This window comes from Lucilia sericata, unplaced genomic scaffold, assembly GCF_015586225.1.
Source record: "Lucilia sericata isolate MDLA Ls3-8-SP2 unplaced genomic scaffold, ASM1558622v1 Contig000536F_arrow, whole genome shotgun sequence".
Taxonomy (NCBI): domain Eukaryota; kingdom Metazoa; phylum Arthropoda; class Insecta; order Diptera; family Calliphoridae; genus Lucilia; species Lucilia sericata.
This window is the reverse complement of record NW_023994546.1, coordinates 192,110-216,260: the sequence shown is the minus strand read 5'-3', so window position 1 is coordinate 216,260 and position 24,151 is coordinate 192,110. Positions and strand designations below refer to the sequence as shown.

The 24,151-nt window shown below is 33.0% G+C and overlaps 1 protein-coding gene across 2 annotated transcripts in view; it reads right to left on the bottom strand.

Annotated features, from left to right (window-relative positions):
• The window catches only part of LOC119605936 (semaphorin-1A), a 203,432-nt gene that overhangs the window by 10,547 nt on the left and 168,734 nt on the right, over positions 1-24,151 (bottom strand). Inside the window, exons 10-18 of one of the 2 annotated variants that reach the window (XR_005231615.1) lie at positions 17,452-17,534; positions 17,247-17,390; positions 16,972-17,083; positions 16,367-16,509; positions 11,722-11,853; positions 6,638-6,845; positions 5,190-5,436; positions 5,053-5,106; positions 1,215-1,277 (exon numbers count right to left, since the gene is read on the bottom strand). Coding sequence is in view for 1 of the 2 variants with exons in the window: in XM_037959288.1 (XP_037815216.1) it covers positions 5,053-5,106; positions 5,190-5,436; positions 6,638-6,845; positions 11,722-11,853; positions 16,367-16,509; positions 16,972-17,083; positions 17,247-17,390; positions 17,452-17,534 (1,123 nt within the window). In the remaining variant the exon portion in view is untranslated. The remainder of the gene's footprint in view (positions 1-1,214; positions 1,278-5,052; positions 5,107-5,189; positions 5,437-6,637; positions 6,846-11,721; positions 11,854-16,366; positions 16,510-16,971; positions 17,084-17,246; positions 17,391-17,451; positions 17,535-24,151) is intronic. The other variant, XM_037959288.1, reaches the window with a different exon arrangement.

Genomic DNA, 24,151 nt, shown 5'->3' with positions numbered 1-24,151 from the left:
AGTATAGTAAATGTTAAATGTTTGTATATTTTAATAAAATTTTACATTTGCAAGGCGACAAGAACATTTGCAATTCGGTATTTAAGTTTCAGAATGTATTGTAGCCATTGCAAATAGAATAGCAGTGTAGTAAATGCAAAACGTTTGTATATTTCAATAAAATTTTACATTTGCAAGGCAACAAGAACATTTGCAATTCGGTATTTAAGTTTTAAAACGGAAACAGAGTTTATTAGTAAGCAAAAATGGTCTGGTAAACATTGCATATGGTCTGGTAAACATTGCCAATGATCTGGTAGACATAGCAAATGGTCTGGTAAACATTGCAAATGGTCTAGCAATATTGTAAATGAAAAATTTTTAGATTATTTTAGTACTTAATAGTAAAAACCATAGTTGTTATAGGTTTAGTAAAGAACATGTCGACATATTGCAGTTATTATTGTTAATTATAAAGGGAAACAGGATAAGGCTTTCTATAACTAATTTATTTATTATATAACTAACACATTAAACAAAAAAAATTATAAACTAAAAATCTACTTAACATTCCAGTTAAATTTAAAAAATTAAAATCTAAATAAATCCAAAATAAATTTGCTATAGCAAATTTTAAATAAAACTGATAAATCTGATGAAAAGCTGCTGTTTTGAAAGAGCTTTTAGAGTTGCGTTAAAAAGAAAAACTGAATGAAAAATAACATAACAAGTTGGCGGAGATGGAAGGCTGATTGATATTGGATAACGTATTAAAAAGGAATGTAAGTGTTGCAAACTAAAACCCCTTGTTGTAGAATATGTAGTATATGAAAAGAGCTTTTTGCCTGGGTAAAAATGCAATAACAAAAGTTTTGTTTTTTGTTTAGAAGGAAACCTTTAAAAAAAGCTTAGCAAAAATATATATACAAAAACAAACTTAATTTTAAATAATTATTTAACAAATTGCTATGAGTGTGTTAACAATTTTTTTTAAAGCCAATCTTAAACAATTTATATACAAACATGTTTTTTTTTTTCAAAAATTTAAGATCAAAAAAAGTAATAAGAAAAATTTCAAATTCTTTTGCATTTTCGTTGTTGTTTTTAAACTTAATTTAAGAAAAAACTCTTATTAAAATTTTTTATAAAAAAAAATTAAAAAAAAAACAATTGAATAAATTAAGGAAAAAGGAAAGTAACACAACTTAAAAAAATAATAAATTGCCATTATTTACCATATTTTGGGTAATTAATCCCTGACTGGTTTCAGCCGCCCCACTCCCGTCTCAAAGGTAAACCTAATGGGAAAGAAAAAAGGAAAAACAGGTAAGAAAAAAGTAGAAAGATAGTATAGAGATTTGAGTTCTTTTCTTGCTATTGTCTTGGATTTTATGTTTTTTTTCTTAAATGGATTTACAAAAATGTATGAAGAAATTATTGAAAACTTAATATTATAATAAAAATGAAAATTTTTTAAAAAAATTTACAAATCGATTGGTGTATTTGATTTTTTATTAAGTTTTAGAAAAAAAAATTTATTTGTTGTATGTACATTAGAAAGAAAAATGTTAAGATAGTAGGTAGAGAGTGTTAAAGTTTAAAACAACCCCCAAAAAGCTTCATGGACAGCAGTTTATATTTAATAATGATTTATAAATTAAAATATTTAAAACTTAAGAAATTAGAAAATTTTCAAATAAATAAATTTTATTAAAAAAAAAACATCATGCAGTTTAATTTGTAAATTAAAAAGCTTTTGCTATACATAACACCATTCGGAAACTTTAAGAAATTATACATTTCCAAAAATCTCAAAAGTTTTAAAAGAAAATTTCATAATTTCTAACATAAAATAAAAAAAAAGCTTTAAAGCTTTTTTGGAGCATTCCTTAAGCATTGCTGTTATTCCCAAAATCTATCATAAAAGCTTTAAGTATTCCCGTTTAACAATTTTTCCATCATATAAAACCGTTAATAAAAATCGACCACATTTAAAGAGCACTCAGTTTATACATTGTATATTAAAAGCTTAATCGGATATTTTACAAATACAGATGCAAAGTTCCAAAGAATTCCTTTTATAATAGATTTTAATAACATTTCCGAATATTTCTATAAGCCTCCTATAAGAGTGCTTTTAAAACTAGTAATGCAAACGAATGTAAAAACTCTTGATCTCTGGACTTTATCGTTGAAACGTAACCCATTAGAATAACTCAGACTTTTGGATTTCTAAAATCACTTTTCTCAAGATCCCTTAGGCTCGATAAATCTCTATATAAAATCAAATGCAAAGGATACAGACAAAACAGTAGCACTCGAGACTTCTAAATGAAGGCTTTTGTGCCGCTCTAATCGATCAGATTGCAACTTAGTTGGTCAATATAGTAGCACCTGAGACTTCTAGATAGGTTGGATCATCGAACAGGAGTCAATCTATGTTGAAATGACCTTTCAAGGAAGGCTTTTAACTTCTTTGCGTTTAATCGATCGGATTGCAAGTTAGTTGGTCAATGTAGTAGCACTCGAGACTTCTAGATAGGTTGAATTATAGAATAGGGGTCCATCTAAGTCGAAATGATCTTTTAAGGCAGACTTTTGTGCCGATTTGCGTCTAATCGATCGGATTGCAACTTAGTTGGTCAATGTAGTAGCACCTGAGACTTCTAGATAGGTTGGATCATAGAACAGGAGTCCATCTATATCGAAATGATCTTTCAAAGAAGGCTTTAAAGCTTATCTGCATCTAATCGATCGGATTGCAAGTTAGTTGGTCAATGTGATAACTAAAGTCGAATGGTTAATTGTCTAATCAATAGACTAGTCTATGGACTAGCCCATAGACTAGGCCGTAGACTAGTCAATGGACTAGACCGTAGAATAGTCAATAGAGTAAAGATTATATCGCGTCAAGGCCATTTAAACTGAGCCGAAATGCTCCAATTCTTTAGCAACCTCAGATGTAGCAGATCAAGCTGCATATGCAGTTCCTAAACGGCAGCAATTAAAGGAGGATTAGCTCCTGCCACAGAGCCTAATTCATAGTGATACTTTTACAACGGCAGGCTGAGCCTGAGAAGATTAACAGGTCCCTTTTGTGTTCAAAGGACACGCAAGTGGTTCCATGGTTCCGTCGGTCCATATACAAGCGACTTGCCTTAAGCACTTTAGCCATTTCGCCGATTGTTGCCCCGTTACTTAATTTCCGAGATGCGGAAAACATCACTTCCGTTTACAACCTCGCAAATGGTATTGTATCGGTTGATTCCGCAACAGTACCTAGAGGCGTAATCGGTAGACCGAAATATGAATCCATAAAATAAGTCAAAGACAAGATCTTACTCACAGAAAACACACTGTGTTAAGTCTGGTATAGACAGAGTAAACTCTGAACATACCCTGACAAGGAAGGGAATTTCCACCGTACATCCATCACCATTCAATCCAGCACACTTCTCATTTATCCGACACATTTATTGTGGAAAACATAGCTCCACATTCTCTCGCCTTATTCGGCAACAGTACCAAACTTATTCCGTAATTTAGACTCGAATCTGTATTTGTCTTTTAAGCAACTTTGTCTTCCCGAGATTTTGGATTTAAACCATAGCCGACCGATGGGACCCCTCCAATAACTGGTACAAGACATAGTTCTGCCCTGCGGCTACCGGTGCCATGCTACCAGATAAGGTAAGCTCTCTGGCTTGATCCCACATCAAATCATTTCAAGGGCCCGTCAGACTAGAGGTACTGGTAGCACCTCTTTTCCCTCGAAGTGCAATTACACCAAGATGGGGAAGATTCATCACGGCAAGGACTCCCGGGGGGGGGAAACAGATTCTAGAGTGAGGTTGAAATTCCACTGACTTGTTCCATAGTTTAAAAGATCTTCAACGAAGGTATAATCTCCCAAAAGTGGTTAATCAGCCGTTCGAAATATCTGGGTGTTTACTGGAAGATACGAGAGGGGAACCCTGGTCCATTTGGCCAAAATGATAATGCTGACAATCTGGTATCAAGCACATGATTATTCTGGCAGAACCTTAAGGCCAAAAGGTAATGATGGCGGCAGATGCAAGGTAGTGGGACACGAGAAGTCTGTTTGCAACTGTAATGTTGATTTCATAGCAATGTCGGATATAGACTACTACTGTTTGCAAAAATCGTATAAATAAAAGAACTCTTAAACAAGATGTAACATGGAACTATCTTGTTCTATAACTATGAAGCTTTCCCCAAAGCTAAATTTCTTCTGTTGAAGTTGCCGAATACAAAGATACAACTTCTATGTCTTCTATGTCACTATCCTACATTATGGGACATTCTCTATGAATTCGTGGGGGCAACGATTCTAAGAAGACTTGACCGAACTCTAAAGCATTAGAGTGTACTGTCAGGTACTAAATAGGCTTGAAAATATTAACCCCCGATCGCATCGAAATGGTTTTTGACTTCTATATCTCTCTCTAACTCTTCTTCAACTTCTTATATTCTATTCCCACTATCGTTTCTATGTCTTACTTCATTCCCCTTCATATCTAACGTATAACGAAAGCATCAAAATTACCCGGGTGTTCTATGAAAGCGCCTAAAAAATATATATCGGGGTTCATATGTAATCATTTTATAGAGAAAGGAATTAAAGAAAATCTTTTCATGAAAATTAATTTATCGAATATCTTTCGATTGTCTATGAATGATCAATATCTATATTTTTTAAACACTTAACATGCCATTTGTGAAATATTTAGACACCTAAAACTACTAGACATTTAACACTTAAATGATCATACAATCATTTCTGAATAAAATCATAAAAAACAAAATTCTTAAAAAAATAAAATGATTAAAATTATATAATTAAACTACACATTTAATACACAAAACACTAATATTTCAAACTAAAAAAAAAAATTAAAACAAAAAATACACCAATCGACGACTGTGATCAAGCTAATATGTTAAAATAAAATCATAGAAAACATAAAACATATTTACACCATATATATCAAACATCAATAATGTGTATAATCATAGAAAAGGAATAAACTGAAAAATTCAAAACTAACTCACCTTCTTGACACTGCGAGTGGTGGAAAAGCCATCACCACGACGATAATTATCACCCTAAAATGAAATTTGTTAGAAATGATATAGTTAAATTATTAAAGATCATATTAATGTTTTGTTGGGGGGGGGGCCGAACTTACCATAACTTGATGAGATCTTAAAGTACCGAAATTATCGCGACAACGATATGTTTGTTGTGTATTATAGCCATCGGGCTGAAATTGGAAGAATGTTTCGGAATTGGGTGCACCATGATGTTGCATGGGTTTACGTAAAGTACTCTTTGGTGAATGCATTTTATTTTGACTTGGTGGTTGAGGTAATAATACCGGTTCAGCATAGGTTACCTCTTCAACTTGAGGTAATAATTTGGGTTCAGCTTGAATTCTAGATTAATGAAAGAAAATAAAATAATAATAAATACAAATCATGTTGAAGAAATATTTGGGAAATTAGTTAAAATTATGGACTAGGCTACTGAGTAATCTATGGACTAGTCTATGGACTAGTCTAAAGACTAGTCTAGCGACTAGTCTAGAGACTAGTCGAGGGACTAGTCCAGAGACTAGTCTAGGGAGTAGTCTAGAGACTAGTTTAGGGAGTAGTCTAGAGACTAGTCTAGGGACTAGTTTAGGGACTAGTCTATGGATTAGTCTAGGGACTAGTCTATGGACTACTCTAGGGACTTGTCTATGGACTAGTCTATGGACTTGTCGATGGACTAGTCTATGGACTAGTCTAGGGACTTGACTATGGAGTAGTCTATGGACTAGTCTGGGGACTAGTCTAGGGACTAATCTAGGGACTAATCTAGGGACTAGTCTAGGGACTAGTCTAGAGACTAGTCTATGTAATAGTCTATCGACTAGCCTATGGACTAGTCTATTGACCAGTCTATGGACTAGACTATGGACTAGTCTTTAGACTATTCTATGGATATGTATATGGACTAGTCTATGGATTAGTCTATGGACTAGTCTATGGATCATTCTATGGACTACTGTATGGGCTAGTTTATGGACCATTCTATAGACTAGTTTACGGACAATTCAATGGACTAGTTTATGGACTAGTCTGTGTCTATTCTATGCACAAGTCTAGGAACTATTATATGAACTAGTCTATTGACCAGTCTATGAACTAGACTATGGACTATTCAGACTGTTGTATGGCCTAGACTATCGACAAGTCTATGAACCAGACAATGGACTTGTCTACAGAAAGGCTAGTCTATGTATTATTTAATGTACCTATATACTATATTATTTAGTAGTCTATGGACTATACTATGTACTTATCCAAGGTCTATGGAGAAGTGTATATTCTTTTTAAGGGCTAAAGAGAATTCTATGGTCTAGTAAATGGACTAATATATTGCCCAGGCAATAGACTCTGCTATTGGACAATTCTATTGACTGGTCTATTGTTAACTATATGAACTACACAATGAATAGTCCATAGACTGGTCCATTGACTAGTTTATTAGACAAGTCCATTTACTGACCCGTCTAAGGACTCTTTCTTTTCATATAAATAGCGACAAACTTTCTATGGAAAAAGTCTGGCGATCTTATCTTACTTCACTTACCTATTAACATTTTGCCGTTGTTCAAAATATTCATATTCCGTATCGGGATAGGGTAAATTATCATCCTCATCCTTATGACAACGACGACCACAAAAGTAGCCGGTAAAGAAACCAACTAATAGCGAGAATATGGAACCCGCCAAAACAGCCATCACTAAGGTTTCAACAGTATATTGAGCATTGATTATATCTGGAGAAATTTGTGGACCTTTTTTTGATTAGTTTCAAAAAGCGCATAGTTTTTGTTTTTTTGCAAAAAACACAGTGTTTTGGTTTTCAATATTGTTTTGTTTTTTGAACAGTGTATTTTCAATTTGTATTGTTGTTTTTCCATATTTTGTGGTAAAGAATGTTTGTGTGTGGGTGTGTGATAAGGTAGATAGATATATATGGAGATATGAGTGAGTATAGCCAATCAGTGTGTTTGATTTTTGTAAACATCATAACGGTTTTTATTGCAAATATATTTTGTGAGAGCAAGAGAGAGTAAATGTAGACATCGAACAGCAACAACAACAACATAAATTAAACATCAAAAACATTGATACAAAAATTCCAATCAAAGTAAATTTGCATGTTGGGTAGAGGTATGTTTGTATGTGTATGTATACATTTAGTTTGCAGGATTGTATTTTTATTGTTTTTTTTTTTTTTTTTTGTAACAACATTTATTATAGTTAAAAGTTTTACAACAACATGTAAAAAAGATCCAAAATTGTAAAAAAAGGAACAAAGAGAACAAATATAAAAAAGAACTTGATTAAAATTTCAACGAAAATTATTTCTTTTTTCGATTTTTGTTCAAAAATTGTTAAAAAAAATATAATAAAAATTTCTTGCTAAATATTAAACTGGAACTAAAAAAAAAAACTAATAAATAAGTGAAATAAATTAGTAATTTGCAAAATAAATTTTAATTAAAAAAATGCAACCCTGTGTTATTAATCTAAAGTAAAACAACTCTGTTGATAATAACAGACATGTTGTTGATTGAATTAATTGAAATCGGGTTGCATTAAAGCAGTTTTTTTGTTAATTTGTTATGTTAATGAAGAACATGCATTTTGTTAAAATTAAACAATAATATGTGATAAAAAAAACTTAAATAAATAAAAATAAATAAAAATAAAATTAATTTTAAGTAAATTGCTTCATGCTGATTAGTGTTTATGTAAACAGGACTAACTATGAATATAGTTTTTAATTAAACTTGTGAATTTTTAAAAAGGATTATACATCTCATTGCTATTCATAATTTCCGAGAATACAGATTGTATAATTGTGACTCTTGATCCTATTTAAGAAAGAAAATCCATAAAAACCGAATTCTTGGAAAGATTTTGGAAAAGCAGTCATCGGCAGAGTGCTCTCTGTCTAGTTTTTTTAAGATTATGTACATGTGATAGCCAAAGCTTGAGAAAGTCGACGAGAGAGCCTTTTGCTGATATAGGTTATAGAGAGAGAGTGTATAACATGTCATTGGCAAAAATGAAGAGTTAAAGAAGAAGGGTTTACTCGGATGGGGATTCAGAGAACCTCAGCCTTTTAAATGCAAACTCTGAATCCTCAAATTAGAACTACAACAACAACATATTTTCTAATTCCAACTAGGATGAAGTAGAGAGGTGGATCAATTGGACGACAACCAAAAAAAGCTATTGATCAGCAAAAATTGGCTATGAAGAGCACAGATATTGAAAACGCTTCAGAAATTATATTGAGGCCAGCTCCAGATACTTCGAAGGTAATATCAGATTTTACATTAACATCTGTCGAGACAAGGGTATCTAGTGTGAAAGGGATAGTGTTAAAACCTTGTCATGCCTCTCTCGAAGGGCTTCATGCCAAAAATCTAGGCTGTAACAAAGGCAGTGCCCCGAAGATAAGAAGATCTATGTGGGACACACATATGAGAAAAGCTACAGAATTCATATTAATTCAAGCTCACTCCGACACTGTGAAGCTCAAATAACAAACCATTTTTAACATCTGTGAGACAAAAAGCTTCAGAAATTATATTGAGACGAGCCACCGATACTTCGAAAGATAAATCGGACTCTTATTTAGCATCTTTCGAGACAATACTATATAGATGTAAAATTCTATCATATATCATACCTCTCTCGAAGGGCTTCCTACCAAAAATCTTGGCTGTAACAAGAGCAATGCCAAGTAAGTTATTCAAAAACCCCGAAGATAGGGGCGTTTGAAAAGAATTCCTTACTAATGCGGAAGAAGAAGCCAGACGCTGAAAAGTACTGCTATCTTATGCTAAATCTGTCAAGAAAAGATAACGAAACGATCAGTATATGACGCGACAACAAAGCCAAACTTTCGACCATTAAACATGTCTATGTGGGACACACACATGAGAGAAGCTAAAGAAATCATATTGATTCAAGCTCAGGACACTCCGAAGGGAAAACCAGAAACTTTATTCTCAAAGCTATTCCCTCAAAAGGCTTTATATCAAAAATCTAGGTAGTAAGGAAGGCAAAGCTAAGTCAGTTGTTGAAAACCTCCTCAGCTAAATAAAGTCCAAAGATAAGATTACGCAAGAGGAAGCCTGATGCTGAATGAGAGCTGCAATCTTAAGCCAAAGCTGCCAAGAAAAGATACCAAGAGGCAAAATATCAGAAATTAGTCGTGGAGAAATGGGGGTTCCTTTACGAAATAGAGAACACTGCAGGTACTCTTATTCTGTTAGGCATCAACCAGAACTCCAATGCTTGCCTTTCCATGAACATGATATAAAATATTGTGCCTCAGAAGTTTTTGCCATTGGACTCAAAAAATCGGTGCCAACATTATCATTAGCCACTGCAGGTAATATAGATGAGTTGATGTTCTAATCACGACTCTAATAAAATCGAAGTTCATTTAGTAATCGATCATGCTCCAATCATTGTTCTTTTAAGAAACCAAAGATTGTTCTTTTAAGAAACCACATACCGTTCTTTTAGAAGTCCTATTGTGAATCTTTTAACAATCCCAGATTTATTAATAATGATGGCTCAACTGTGGTTCTTTTAACAGTCCAACTGTAGATCTTTTCGCAGTCTAAGTTAAGTAGCTTCAAAAGCCCTATGGTGTTTCATTAAAGAGTCTAATTGTTGTTACTTAAGCAGTCAAATAGTGCCTCATTTAACAGTTCTAGTTGGAGCGCACAACAGGCCCGATAGTGGCCCAGGTGTATTTCTTCGGATTTGATGTAGTATACATCCTTCTATCAACCTTACCTAACCTAACAGTTCTAGTTTCTTTTCACAGTCCATAGCGTGATTTTTTCACCAGTTTAATCGTAATTCCTTTAACAGTCCATTCTGGGGTAATTTAGTGTTCTTTTTACAGTCCAATTGTAGTTCTTTCAACATCCTAATCCGGTAATGGTGTTTCTATTGAGAGTACAATCGTTTTACTTTTGAGAGTTCAATTGTGGGTTTTCTCAAAGTTTAATCGTGACTCCTTTAACAGTTCTATCGCATTTCTTTTATTAATTAAATTTTGGTTCTTCTAACACTTCAATCGTGGGTATTTTAGTGATCTTTTAGCAGTCTGATTGCGGTTCTTTCAATATCCTAATCCGGTATACTTCAGGAGCATAATGGTGTTTCTATTGAGAGTACAATCGCGTTACTTTTGAGAGTTCAATTGTGGTCCTTTTAAAAGTTTAATCGTGATTCCTTTACGAGTTCAATAATGTTTTTTTTTTAACTGTCAAATTTGTTTTTTTTTTAAGTATTGAATTGTGGTTCTTTTAGTAGTCCAATTGTGTTGCTTTGAAGTGTCTTTTAACAGTCCAATTCTCAAAATCTAATAGCGGATAATTTCACAGTTCCAATTGTGATTTCTTTAACACATCAATCGTGATTCCTTTAAGAGTCTTATCGTATTTCTCTTAACAGTTAAATCGTAATGCTTTTAACAGTCCAATTGCGGCTCCTATAACAGTTCAATCGTAGGTATTTTTGTGATCTTTTAATAGTCCGATAGTGGTTCTTTCAACATCAAAATCTAATAGCGGATAATTTCACAGTTCCAATTGTGATTACTTTAACACTTCAATCGTGATTCCTTTAAGAGTCCTATCGTAGTTCTTTTTTTTAACAGTCAAATTGTGTTTTTTTTACGTCCAATTGCGGCTCCTATAACTGTTCAATCGTAGGTATTTTAGTGATCTTTTAACAGTCCGATTGTGGTTCTTTTAACATCATAACCAGGTATACTTCAGTGGCACAATGGTGTTTCTTTTGGGAGTTCAATTGTGGTTCTTCTCAAAGTTTAATCGAGGTTCCTTTAGTAGTTTAATCACGGTTCTTTAGACTTTCAAACTTTTGTTTACTATTCAATTATAGTTCCTTTTGTAGTCCAATTGCGTCTCGTTTGAGTCCAAAAGCGGATAAGCTTACAGTTCCAATCGTGTTTCTTTGAAGGGTCCAATCGATTCTATCGAAGTTCTATTAACAGTCAAATCGCGATTTCTTTAGTACTCCAATTTTGATCACTTTAACAGTTTTTTTCCTAATTCTTTGAACAGCTAGATCCTGATTCTTTTAACAGTCCGAACGTGATTCTTTTAACAGTCCATTTCAACTGTTTAATCGTGATTCTTTTTAATGCTATAATCGTGGATTTCCCAACAGTCCAATCGTGGTTCTTTTAATACTCCAATCCTTGTACTTTTAAGAGTTCAATAATCGTTATTCCCTAAACAGTTTTACTTTCTATTACTTAACTCAGTTTAACTCGTGGATCATTTAAGAGTTCAATCTAGTTTCTTTGGTTCATTCTTTTGATATCTATTAATAGTCCAGTAAGGGTTCTTTTTACATTCTTATAATAGTTCCTTTAATATGTAGTTTAATTGTTTGTGTTTAATTTCATGCAAAATTAAATATTAAAAAAAATCAAAAAAAAATTTGTATTAAAATTCTGAATGAATTACCAAAAAGCCATGCAATAACAAAAAAGACAACAATAACAACAAATTTACAACAGAAATTTTCTTTTCTCAATTATATATATAAAAAAATAACACTGAACAAAAGCCATAACATTATTACGAATTTAGCGTTTAACATTACCTTCAAAGTTTTTATCTTGCATAATATTGATCATTTCCTGATCTTTACTTTGACGTCTTTGATCCAAAAGACCCATATCATCACGATAGCCTTTCTGTTCACCAACATTGGCATCTTTGGAATTGATTTTACCTAAAGAGAGTAAAGAGTAAACAAAACATTATTGAGAATATTTAAAGAGTAAAGAAATTTAAGGATTAAATGCTGGAGATTTTTCTCAACTAGACCTTAACTGCTATAAGTAGCCATTAACTTTATAAATGATTTTCATATATATAGCCATAAAACATGAAATGTTTTCAATTGCCTTTAAGGCTCATAATAGATGCTATTTTTAGTTGTTTTCTTTTTTCTGAAAATCTTATGAACTTTAAATTGAACTCTCTCAAACATACACATACTTTTGAAATACTATGTATGCGTAACATTATATTTATGTATGTGTGTGTGTAACAATATATGGACCATAAAAGTACCAGATTCCAACAACAACAACAAAATTGAATTACATTAATATTATAAAATCTCGTTTAAAAAGTATAAAACAAAACATCAACAACAACAACAACAACAAAAATGTTGTTTGTTTTTTGCACTCAACTTTTTCAACAATAAAATAAATAAAAATGTTGGTACAACAATGCTTCGTTGGTTAGTTGTTTTAATATACAATTCTACAGGATGCGATGATAATGTTGTTGCTGTTACCGTATATCACACAGTCAGCTATACCAGCAGCAGTACAAGCATCACCATCATCAGCAACAACGACAGCAGCAGCAGCAGCAAAACAAATTGCAATTTTCACTTTTGGCAATAATCCAAATCTCCAATTACACATGAAATTTTTATTACAACAATGTTACAAAAACAAAAAAAAAAAAAAAAAAACAAAAAACGTAAATGTATAAAGAAGGGTCACAATAACGGCAACAACTACAACACCAACAACAAACAATAACATCATCAACAACAACAACAGCAATAAGACATGATAGCAATTTACTATAATTCTTTTGGATGTTTTTTTCGTTCATTGTTGGCTGTTGATGTAGCCGATGATGGTTGTAGATGATACCACGTGCTCTACAGTGGATTGTCGAAATGATGAATGTTTTTTTTTTTTTTTTTATTGTGGACCAACATAATTGAACAAATCATTATTCTCGTGGGGTTAAGAGGCATAAAGAAGTAGAGAAATTTATTTAATTAAGGACTTTTGAGGCTAAAGAAACTGTATGAATATCCAAACACAAGTAATGAATATGAAAAATTCTATATGTATCTTTAAGTCGGAATAAATTTATAAAGTTTGTAATCACTGAAATTAAAGGGTGAAATTCTGAACAACACCAAAAGCTTTTATCCTTTTGACCATTCAATACACATTCCTTTATTGTTTGAATATAGATTCTGTTAGCAGATCTATCATAGTTCCTTTAACAACTGTAACTCAAATCCAGATTCTACATGGTCTTTATAACAATTTAATCGTGATTCTTTTAACCATTTAAACATGGCTCCTTTATGGTTCCTATATATGCTCTTTTAGCAGTTCTGAGATGGTTCCTGTTAACGATTCAATTCAGGGTTCTTAGAACAGTTCAGTCGTGTTTTCTTCAAACACTCCAACACGATTCTTTTAACAGTTTATCGATGTAGTTTTAACAGTTCTATCTTTGCGCCTTGGGCCATCTAGTCGAGGTTTTTTTAACACACCAATCGTTACCTTTTAACCAATGTAATCGTGTAACTTCCGACAGCACAATTGTGATCTTTTGACCAACGTAATCGCGAAAATTCTGGCTATCAAGTTGCGCTTCTTTGATCGCGGTTCCCTTAAGGTCCAATCCTGCTTTATTAACAGTTACATTTTTGTTCTTCAGTTGTCTTTTAACCAACGTAATCGTTTAACTTTCGACAGCCCAGTTGCAGTTTTTTGACCAACGTAATCGCTCATCTTCGGACTGTCAAATCACGCTTCTTCTGATAATTTGATCGTGATTCTTTTATTCTTTGAACAGTTTAATCACTGTTCTTTCAGCAGCCCAATCGTGTTTATTTTAAACAGTCCTTTAATGTCCAACCGTAGTGCGTTTGAACGTCCAATCGCGGTTCATTTAAGAGTCCAACTGTGGTTCTTTGGAATGTCCAATCGTGGTTCATTTAACAGTCCAACTGTGGTTCTTTTCCAAGGTCCAATCGAGCTTCGTTTAACAGTTCAATTGTAGTTCCTTTGGCAATCTAACGACAGTTTTTCCAACGTAATCGTTTAACTTCTGACTGCCCAATTGTAGTCGTTTGACCATCTTTGGGCTGTCAAATCGCGCTTCTTTTGATAATTTGACCGTGACTCCTTAATAGTTCAATCATGATCCCCTTTTACATGTCAAGTCTGGCTTCATTAAAAAGACAAGTTGCGAATCAAAAGTTTTTCGTTTAACAGTTCAGCAATCTAACTGCAATTCTTTCAACAGTTTACCAATTTAACAGTTCAATCGTAGTTCCTTTGGCTACCTAACTACAGTTGTTTCAACAGTTTACTCCTAGCTTTTCCGAAATGTAGGTCGTGGTTCATAAGACAAGCGAATCCAATCTTTCTTTGAACAATCACAGTCCTATGGTGTTTATTTTCAAAGTCCAACAGTAGTTCTTTTAAAGGACCAATCGCGATTCGTTTAACAGCGTTTCTTTCAACAGTTTTTGTTTTGGCAGTCGGAACGTCGTTCTTTTTAGAAGTCTAATCCAATATCTTTTAATAGTTCAATTGTGGTTCCTCTAATAGTTCCATTGTGGTTATTTTAGTGATCTTTTAACAGTTCGATTATAGTTCTTTCAACAAACTAATTATCCGGTATCTTTCAGTAGCCTAATCGTGCTTTTTTGAACAGTCCAATCGTCTTTCTTTTGAGAGTCCAACTGAAGTTCTTCTAAAAGTTTATTTGAGGTTCTTTAAGCAGCTTAATCATGGTTATTTTAACCGTAAAACTGTGCTTTTCCACTATTCAATCGTGGTTCTTTTAGTAGTCCAATCACGGTACTTTTGATAGTCCGAACGTGGTTCTTTTTAGAAATCTAATCGCATATCTTTTAATAGTTCAATTACGGTTCCTCTAATAGTTCAATCGTGCTTATTTTAGGGATCTTTTAACAGTTCCATTTTGGTTGTTTTAACATCCTAAGCCATTATCATTCAGCAGTCTAATCGTGTTTCGTTTCACAGTCTAATCAAGCTACTTTTGAGGGTCCAATTGTAGTTATTTTTCGCTTCTTTAGTAATCCAGTTACCATTCTTTTGACAGTATTATCGTGGTTACTTTTAAAAGCATTATGGTGTATCTTTTAACAGTCCTATTTATTCGCGTTTCCTTGTGTTTTAAACGTAGTTCTTTTGACAGTCTGATAGTGGTTCTTTAAACAGCATAATATTGAATGTTAAAGCTGCCTAATCATGTTTATTTTAACAGCCCAAGCGTGATTATTTAAGAGTCCAATCACAGTTCTTTCAAAAGTCCAATCGTAGTTACTTTGACAGGTTAATCGACAGTTTAATTGTGATATTAAAAGTCTCAAACCATCCGATTTTCCATAATTTATTTGAATCCTAAATCGTGGATCTTTAAATAGTTCAACTTTGATTCTTTAGTGATACTTTTGACAGTTTCTTTTAAGAGTCCAATTGTGGTTCTTTTTCTTTCCCTCATTAGTCCAATTACGGTTCTTTTGACAGTCTGATCGTGGTTCTTTTTAAAAGCCTAATGGTGTATCTTTAAACAGTGAAATTGAACAGTTCAGTCGTGTTTCCTTGTGATATGAACGTAGTTATTTTGACAGTCTGATAGAGCTTCTTTAAATAGCCTAATCTTGAGAGTTTAAGCAGCCCAATCGTGGTTTTTTGGGAGTCCAATCATGGTTCTTCCAGCAGTCCAATTTTAGTTCCTTTAACGGGCTAATTGCCCGTTAAACCGTCCGATCATCCATCGTTCATTTGCATCCTTAAGCGTGCATCTTTAAATAACTCAAATAAGATTCTTTAGTGACATCTTTGACAGTTCAATTGAGTTTCTCTTAGCAATCCAATCACGCTTTCTCTTACCGTTCCAATCTTAGTTCTCTTAAGAGCTGAAATCATGATCCTAATATCTCTAAAGTTCAAATGGGACGATCAAAATGTTCGAAGTATTAGTTCTGATATGCCATCTTGTTTAAGTTCCTTTAATATAAGTTCGATCGTAAAAATTTGTTTTCGTGAGCCTGTCTAATGTGTGTATATGATTTGGTTTAAAATAAAACATAATATTTATTTGAAAAAGAACACACACACCACTACTTTTTCTTCATGTAGCAGTTCTTTAGCTCCTGCTGCTGGTGATGTCTGACGGGAACATATGTGCCAATGATAGATACACACACATACATATAAATCCCTGTATATAAATTTATAAATACATACATATATGTGCATTTAAATTGCCACAACAAAACAAAAGGTTTTTTTTCTACCCACTAGCAGAGGAGCCTGTAGGAAACCTATAGATGTAAATATGGTTGATAGTGTCAGCCATATTCACATCCACAACATACATACACAGTTTGTGCCTGTGGAAATGAAATGAGAGTAAGAGTTTTGTGCATCGATACCAACCTGAGGGGCATGCAGCATGTTGGCCAGTTGTGACATTCTGATAATAATAGTTCTCTTCAAGCCAACGTGGCGCACCATGTGAACGACATTTGCCAGCAATTTTATCCCAGGCACAATATGGATCCTGCAGTGCAACACATTCGCTATAAAATGACAAAAAAAAAGAACACACACAAATAAAATAAGAAAAAAGTTAACAACATTTTGTTATTTTTTTTTTTGCGAGTAAAAAAAAAACAGCAAAAGTCGCTGGTTAAGTTTTATTTAAATAAAAAATTGTATATCGAAAAAAATAAATTTAATGTTTGCTGCATCATCAGCATCATCATGCTGTTTTGACTCTTCTCTAGCAGCTACGACAACACACTTGTCTGTTTATGTAGAATTTGTATACATTTTCCCAACTAAAATCCAGAGTAAGTGGATGAGAATGATGTTGCTATTTATTTCATGCACTTATTTTATGTAGTTTTTTGTGAATAAAATAAATTTTATTTTTTCCATCAGCATCATCAACATGTGTATTTAACAGTGAAAATTTGTGTTTTATAAACAGAAAAAACTTAAATAAACTCATTTTTTTTTTGCAGTTTGACAAAACTCACCTGCAACTGGTGATTTTATCGTTGTGACAACGATGCAATTGTATGGCAATCACTTGACTATCAGTGACAATGATTAATTTACCATCATCGTAACTGCCATCTTTGGGTTGATCTATAAATAAATATAAAAATGAAGGAAAAAATATAAAAAATTTGGCAAAATAAATGCAACGGATTTTGCTAGGAAAAAAATGTAAATTTAAATGTAAAAACTTTAATAAACTGAACATTTCTATAACTAGAGAAAACCTGCCAGAGTTCTTGTTCCAACTTACCATACTGCATTGTTCTCACTATTCTCAAATTGCGTATGGGCTCACTTTTTGGCAAAACATCAATTTCTTCTATTACCACTGAGGTCACCTTTTTATCTGAATCCGCTGATTCTGCATTAACAGATTTTATGATTTTACCATGATCTAAAAGGGTTTTAATAGATGATTATTTCTGCAGGTTAAAAACAGTTCTCTGACAACTTACCAGTGCCCACAAATATCACATCATAAGTTTTGCCACCCGGCGTTTTGATTTGAGCATCTACCGCTATCTGTGTAAAGCGATATCTATAAAGAGAGAGAGAGAGAGAGTTAAAATTGGTTCATTACAAATCAAGAACAAAATAAGAAACAAATTGGTTCAAAATTCACTTTCTTAAAGACTATTCCTGGTGTTTATGCATTCCCATTTAACACCAAAACAAAACATGATTCTTTACCAACTGCAAACCCTTTAACAGTTCAATCGCGATTCCTTTAACAGTCCAATCGTATTTCCTTCAACAGTCTAATCGCGTTTCATTTAAGAGTCCAACTGTCACTCAATCGTCGCAGTCCAACTGTGAATATTTTGAACGGTTCAATCGCGATTACTTTAACAGTTCAATCGTATTTTCTTCAACAGTCTAAACGCGCTTCTTTTAAGAATTCAACTGTCACTCATTTAGCGGCTCAATCATGGTGCTTTAGCAGTTCAATCTTGGTTAATTTAACAGATAAAGCGTGGTTTATTTAACAGTTCGTTTGCGATTCCTTTAACCAAACGTTTATCCCAATCTTCACAGTCCAACTGTGAATAATTTAACAGTTCTATCGCGATTCCTTCGTATTTTCTTCAACTGTCTAAACGCGGTTATTTTAAGAGTCCAACTATTGCTCATTTAGTAGATCAATCTTGCTTCTTTAGCAGTCCAATCATGGCTAGTTTAACATATAAACCATGGCTCATTTAACATTTCCATTGGGATTCCTTTAACCAAACATTTAGCCCAATCGTCGCAGTCCAACTATGAATCCTTTAACAGTTCAATTGCGATTCTTTTAACAGTTCAATCGTATTTCCTTAAACAGTCTAAACGCGTTACTTTTAAGAGTCCAACTGTCGCTTATTTCATAGAACAATCATGGTTCTTTAGCAGTCCAATCTTGGTTACTTTAACAGATCGAATCATGGTTAATTTACCAGTTCGATTGGTTAACCAATCGTCCAACTATGAATCCCTTAACAGTTCAATCGCGATTCTTTAACAGTCCAATCGTATTTCCTTTAACAATCTAATCGCGGTTGTTTTAAGAGTCCAACTGTCATTCATTTAGCAGCACAATCATGGTTCTTTAGCAATCCAATCTTGGTTAGTTTAACAGATAAATTGTGGTTCATTTAACAGTTCGTTTGCGATTACTTTAACCAATCGTTTAGTCCAATTTTGGCAGTCAAGCTTTGAATCTTTAACAGTCCAATCACGTTTTTTTAAGAGTCCAACGGTTGCTCTTTTACCTGCTCAATTATGGTTCTTTCGCAGTCCAATCTTGGTTTGATTGCGATTTCTTTAATAGTTTAATCTCAGTCAAAACGTGAGTCCTTTAAGGTTCCAATCCAATTTAATCGTGAAACAGTCAAACTGTTGTTCATTTAACAGCCCAAAAAGCGTCATTCTTTTGTTTATTTAAAGAGCTCTTGTGGTTATTTCAACAGTCTAAACGCGTTACTTCAAGAGTCGAGGTTATTTCATGGGTCCAACAGCCTATCGTGGCTTTTTGACATTCTAATTATGGTTATTTGGAGAGTCGTGGTACTTTTAAGAATTCGAAGTTCGTAGTAATATGCAATCAGAAGTCCAATTAACTGTTCATATAGTCCAATCTTTGAACAATACCCCTATTGTATTGTGTTCATTCAAAAGCCAAGCTCAAGGTTCTATTAGCAATCCAATAGTGGTGTTATTGGTGTTATTTTTGTCAGTTCAATCGAGAATATTTTAATAGACTAATAGTTTATCCTTCAAGAGCCCAATCGTGGTTCTCTTTGAAGTCCAATCATGATACGAGTAGCAGTAAAATTTACATTTTTGACAGGCAGTTGTGTTTCTTTAAGAAGTTTATTGATGTCTCTTTCAAAAGTTCAATCATGGATCATTTGGCAGTCTAATCGTGTTTCCTTTAAACGTTCAATTGTGTTGTATTTCACAGTCCAATCGCAGTCAAGCTATCGTCAGTCCAACCATGAATGGTTCTTTTATATACACAATGACAATTGTCAAACAACAGCTCAATGGTTATTCTTTTGACAGTTGAATCAAATCATGGTTCTTGAAACAGTCGTATCATGTATCTTTCAAAGGCGCAATCGTGGATCATTTTAAAGGCTAGATCCAGTTTCTTTTTACAGTCAAATCTTGCATCTTTTCACAGTCCAATCATGATAAATTTCACATTTAATTTGTGTTTCTAAACAATCCAATCGTGTATTATTTCAGAGTCCTATCTTGGACAATCCGTGGTTCTTTTTGCGGTACAAACGTAATTTCTTTGACAGTGAAATTGTCGTTTTTTTAAAAGTTTAATTGCATTCCTTAAACAGATCTATTACAGATAAGCTTACAGTCCAGTCCTGGTTTTTTAAACATCTTATGCATCATGATTGTAAACAGCTCTATTAGAGTTATTTTGGGAATATCATGCAGATTCTTTTAGCAATCTAAGAGAGGTCCTGTTAACAGTCCAATGTCAGTTATATAAATCGCGTTACGAGTATCGCTCTTTTGACAGCCACAGTTCTTTCAGTAGTCGTGTTCTTTGAACAGCCAAATTGTTCTTCTTTTATCGGTCTAATCGTGATTCCTTTAATAGTTCAATTGTGTTTTTTTAACAATCCCATCTTGTTTCAAATCAAAGACCAATTGCGCTCCAACCACGGTTTGTTTAACGATCCAACTGTGATTCCCCTAACTGTTCAATTTTGGTTCTTTAAAAAGAGCTATCTCGGGTCAAATGCTGATGTTTTAAACAGCCCAATCGTGATTCTATTAACAGTCTCATGGGAGATCTTTTGACAGTCCAATGGTGGTTATTTTCTACCAGTCCAATTGTTATTATTTTGATCGCCTTAAACTTTTAGTGGCTTACTCGTGGTTCTTTTGAAAGTCCGATCACTTTACGAGTAGCAGTCTAACCTTCGCTCTTCTGTCGGTGATTCTTAAGCATGTCTAATCATTTCAAACGTTTAGTCATGAATACTATAACAGTTCTCCAAAGAACTTATTACTCTTGGGTTTCCTTCCCCTAAAGCTATTTAATTGTTTATCTTTAAAAATAACAACTTCATTCAATTATTTAGTTAACAATATAATTAAATTGTATTACATTTAGCCAAAGAACCCAAATTCTCCCGCCCCCCCCTAAAAACCCCAAACAAATTTTCTCTAAAATTGTCATTAAGTTTCATGTTCAAACTCAACTTTTACTCCTAGTAGTAGACTAAACACCGACACCATATTTAAAACCTTTTTGTCTCTCCATCTTTTTCTTTGGTTTGCCATGTGGCCTGCTGTTCTAGACAGTTTTTACGATTTGCAAATAATAGTAATAAAAAAAGAAGACTTTGAAAACTTATGCTTTTTTAATTGTGGGTTAATATCTATCTATCTACTACTAACAATAACAATTGTTTTCTTTTTTTTTTTGGTATCATGTAAATGTTCATGTACTTTTGTTAATTACGAAAATTTTTAACATTATTTCTTATTCTTGCTTCTAAAGAACCCATTAGTAGGGAAGGAACTTGATGAAACAGAGCAGGGAGGTAGGAGTAATAGACAACATTGTGACCAAGCAATTTTCTCCAAAATAAATGTTTTTTTGTGGTAATTTTGTGTTGGCCATATTAACAAACGTATTATTTGATAATTTGTAGGAAATGATGGCATACATTAAGGACTAATTGAGGAGAAGTTGGTAAAGCGAAGTGTTTGAAATTTGAAACTAAAGGGATTAGTTGAAATTTTAGTTAAAAAGGTCCTTCGAGCCGATTGACTTATTAATTTAACACTTTTCGCTAGTTATTCAAATGGTTTTTCGTGGCTTAACAAGTTTTGAATTCAAATACCTTTTCCATGTTATTGAATTTAATAAGAAGTTTTTGTTTACAAATAAAAGTGGTCCTTCGGATTATAGTCTTTGATCACAGAATTTTTGCTATTCCTTTTCTGTCTACTCCTGTTAATTACATTTGTCTCTTAATTTTACTTTCCTGTCCTCCAATACCTATACAAACTATATATTTCTATGGGAGTCTTCATAATACAAAAAATAACTTTTCATCTTTTGAAAAAAAAAAAAACAAAATGTTGAGAAAGCAACAAGAATGAACATATGGCAATTATAAAAAAAAATGTAATTTAATTTGTTCTAAAAAGAAATTTGCATTTTTATTTAATTTACAGTAGAAAAATGTTGTATCAAGAAAGAAGACAAAAAAAAAAAAAAAAACTTCATTTAAAAATATCTTTAGTCATTTAGATGTTAGCATATGGATGCCCTACTTAAAATAGTGTTAAGAGTGTCGCAAATGTTTTTAAACATAAAAAGTTGCTAGACTTAATGAGAAAAGCTTTTAATAATTAAAAAAAAAATTATCATAATTGAGATGACAAAGAATGGCAATTGGCTACTAAAGGGGAAGAGATATGTTAAAAGAAAAATGAAATGTAAATGAGACTGAAAAGGAAAATATCAGCCAGTAATAGATTTTTCTTGGTTTAAATACTTTTGTAACTCAAGTATATAACTGATTCCAAATCCTTCGAGTTTTAAAAACTGCATGGATTAATACATCACAGTAGAGAAATGAAAAATACTACTTCTAATCATAGTCTTTCTTTAATAATCCTAATCCAATCCAATCTTGAGCAAGTCATGAGGGATGTGGTTAATGAATTTCGATTCAAGTCATTTTATAGTTTTAGTGGTTTTCAATTGAGATTTCAGGAGAGTGCAAAAAGTTCTATGATTGATGATATGATCACAACAGGAATAATATCTTCTCAGACTATGAACACTTTTTCTCTTATCAGACAAAGACTTCGAAGATCTTGGTTATCAAACACTTAATACCTATTCATATTAAAACATCTTCTTAGACTACGATCATCTTCTCTCTCATTAGAAAAATACTTAAAAAAGCTGGATTCTCAAACGCTTAATACTTATTCTTCTCATACCACAATCATTTTCTCACTCATCAGCCATAAACTTTAAAGATCTAGGATCTCAAACACTTAATAACGAAACATCTTGTCAGACTACGATCATCTTCTCTCTCCCTTCCGAAAAAATCTTTGAAGATCTGAGTTTTCAAATACTTAATACCTATTCATAACGAAACAACTTCTTAGACTACGATCATATTGTCTCTTTTCAGACAAATTCTTTAATGATCTGAGTTCCCAAACACTAAATACCTATTTATAATGAGACATCTTATTAGAATACGATCATCTTTTATCTCCTTAGACAAAGACTTTCTTCAGACTAAGAATTTGAAGATCTGTGTTCTCAAATGCTTAATACATATCCAAAACGAGACATCTTAACAGACTACGTTCAATTTCTCTTTCTTCAGAAAATTACTTAGAAGATCTGGAATCTCAAACACTTAATACCTATTCATAACGAGACATCTTCTTAGACGACGATCACCTTCTCTCTCTCTCTCTCTCTTCTGACAAAGACTTTGAAGTTCTGAGTTCTTCTATCTCATCAGACAAAGACTTCGAAGATCTAGATTCTCAAACAATTAATACCTATTCAAAACAAGCCATCTTCTCAGACTACGATATTCTTCACTCTCTTTAGACCATGACTTCGAAGATCTGGAATATAAACACACTTTTCTCTTTGCAGACAAATACTTCGAAGATCTGAGTTCTTCTCTCTCCCCCTTCAGACAAAGACCTTGAAGATCTGAGTTCTCAAACACTTAATAACTAGTCATAACGAGACATCTTCTCAGAATACGTTCATTTACTCCTTCACCTTTCAGGCAAACACTACGACATTTTCTCGGACTACGATCATTTTCTCTCTCTTCAGACAATGACTTCGAAGATCTGGAATCTCAATACATTTTCTCCTCAAACAAAGACTTAGAAGATCTGAATTCCTCTCTCTCTCGCTTTAGACAAAGATTTCGAAGATATGAGTTCTCAAACACTTAATACCTTTTATTATAGAGACATCTTGTCAGACTATGATCATTTTCTCTCTCATCAGACAAAGACTTCAAAGATCTAAGATCTCAAGCACTTAAAAGTTATTCATAACGAGAAGCGTAATTAAGGCTGCCAATTTTGACAAATTAACAGGAAGATAGCGTCATACGTGCGAAAATATTATTAAAGCAACCTTAATGATCAAGGATGATCGAGGCTCCCAAACAATTAAGGTAACTATCAAAGGTTCGCTAATTGAATAGTGTTCTGCATGATGTTGTCGGATAAAATATTATATATATACGTTCAAATCTTATGAATATGTTGACGCTGTTTCTGTACTAAAAAGCGGCATGAAAGATCAATAAAGATCTTGGCTCTCAAACAATCAATGCAACTATCTAAGGATCGTCATTCTACGTTCAAATCGTATCAATATGCAAACGCTGTTTCTGAACTAAAAAGCGACTTGAAAGATCAAGGAAGATCGTGGCTTTCAAACATACAAGATAACTAGCTAAGGATCACCGAATGGAGATTACTCTGTATGATGCTGTTGAAAAAATGGGAAGATCATATAAAATTTCAACAACACACGATCGCAATATCATAGATATTAATGACGTCCTACGTTCAAATCGTATCGTATTAGCGAGTGTAAACGTTAAATTCTGACGTTTCAAAAGATTGAATTAT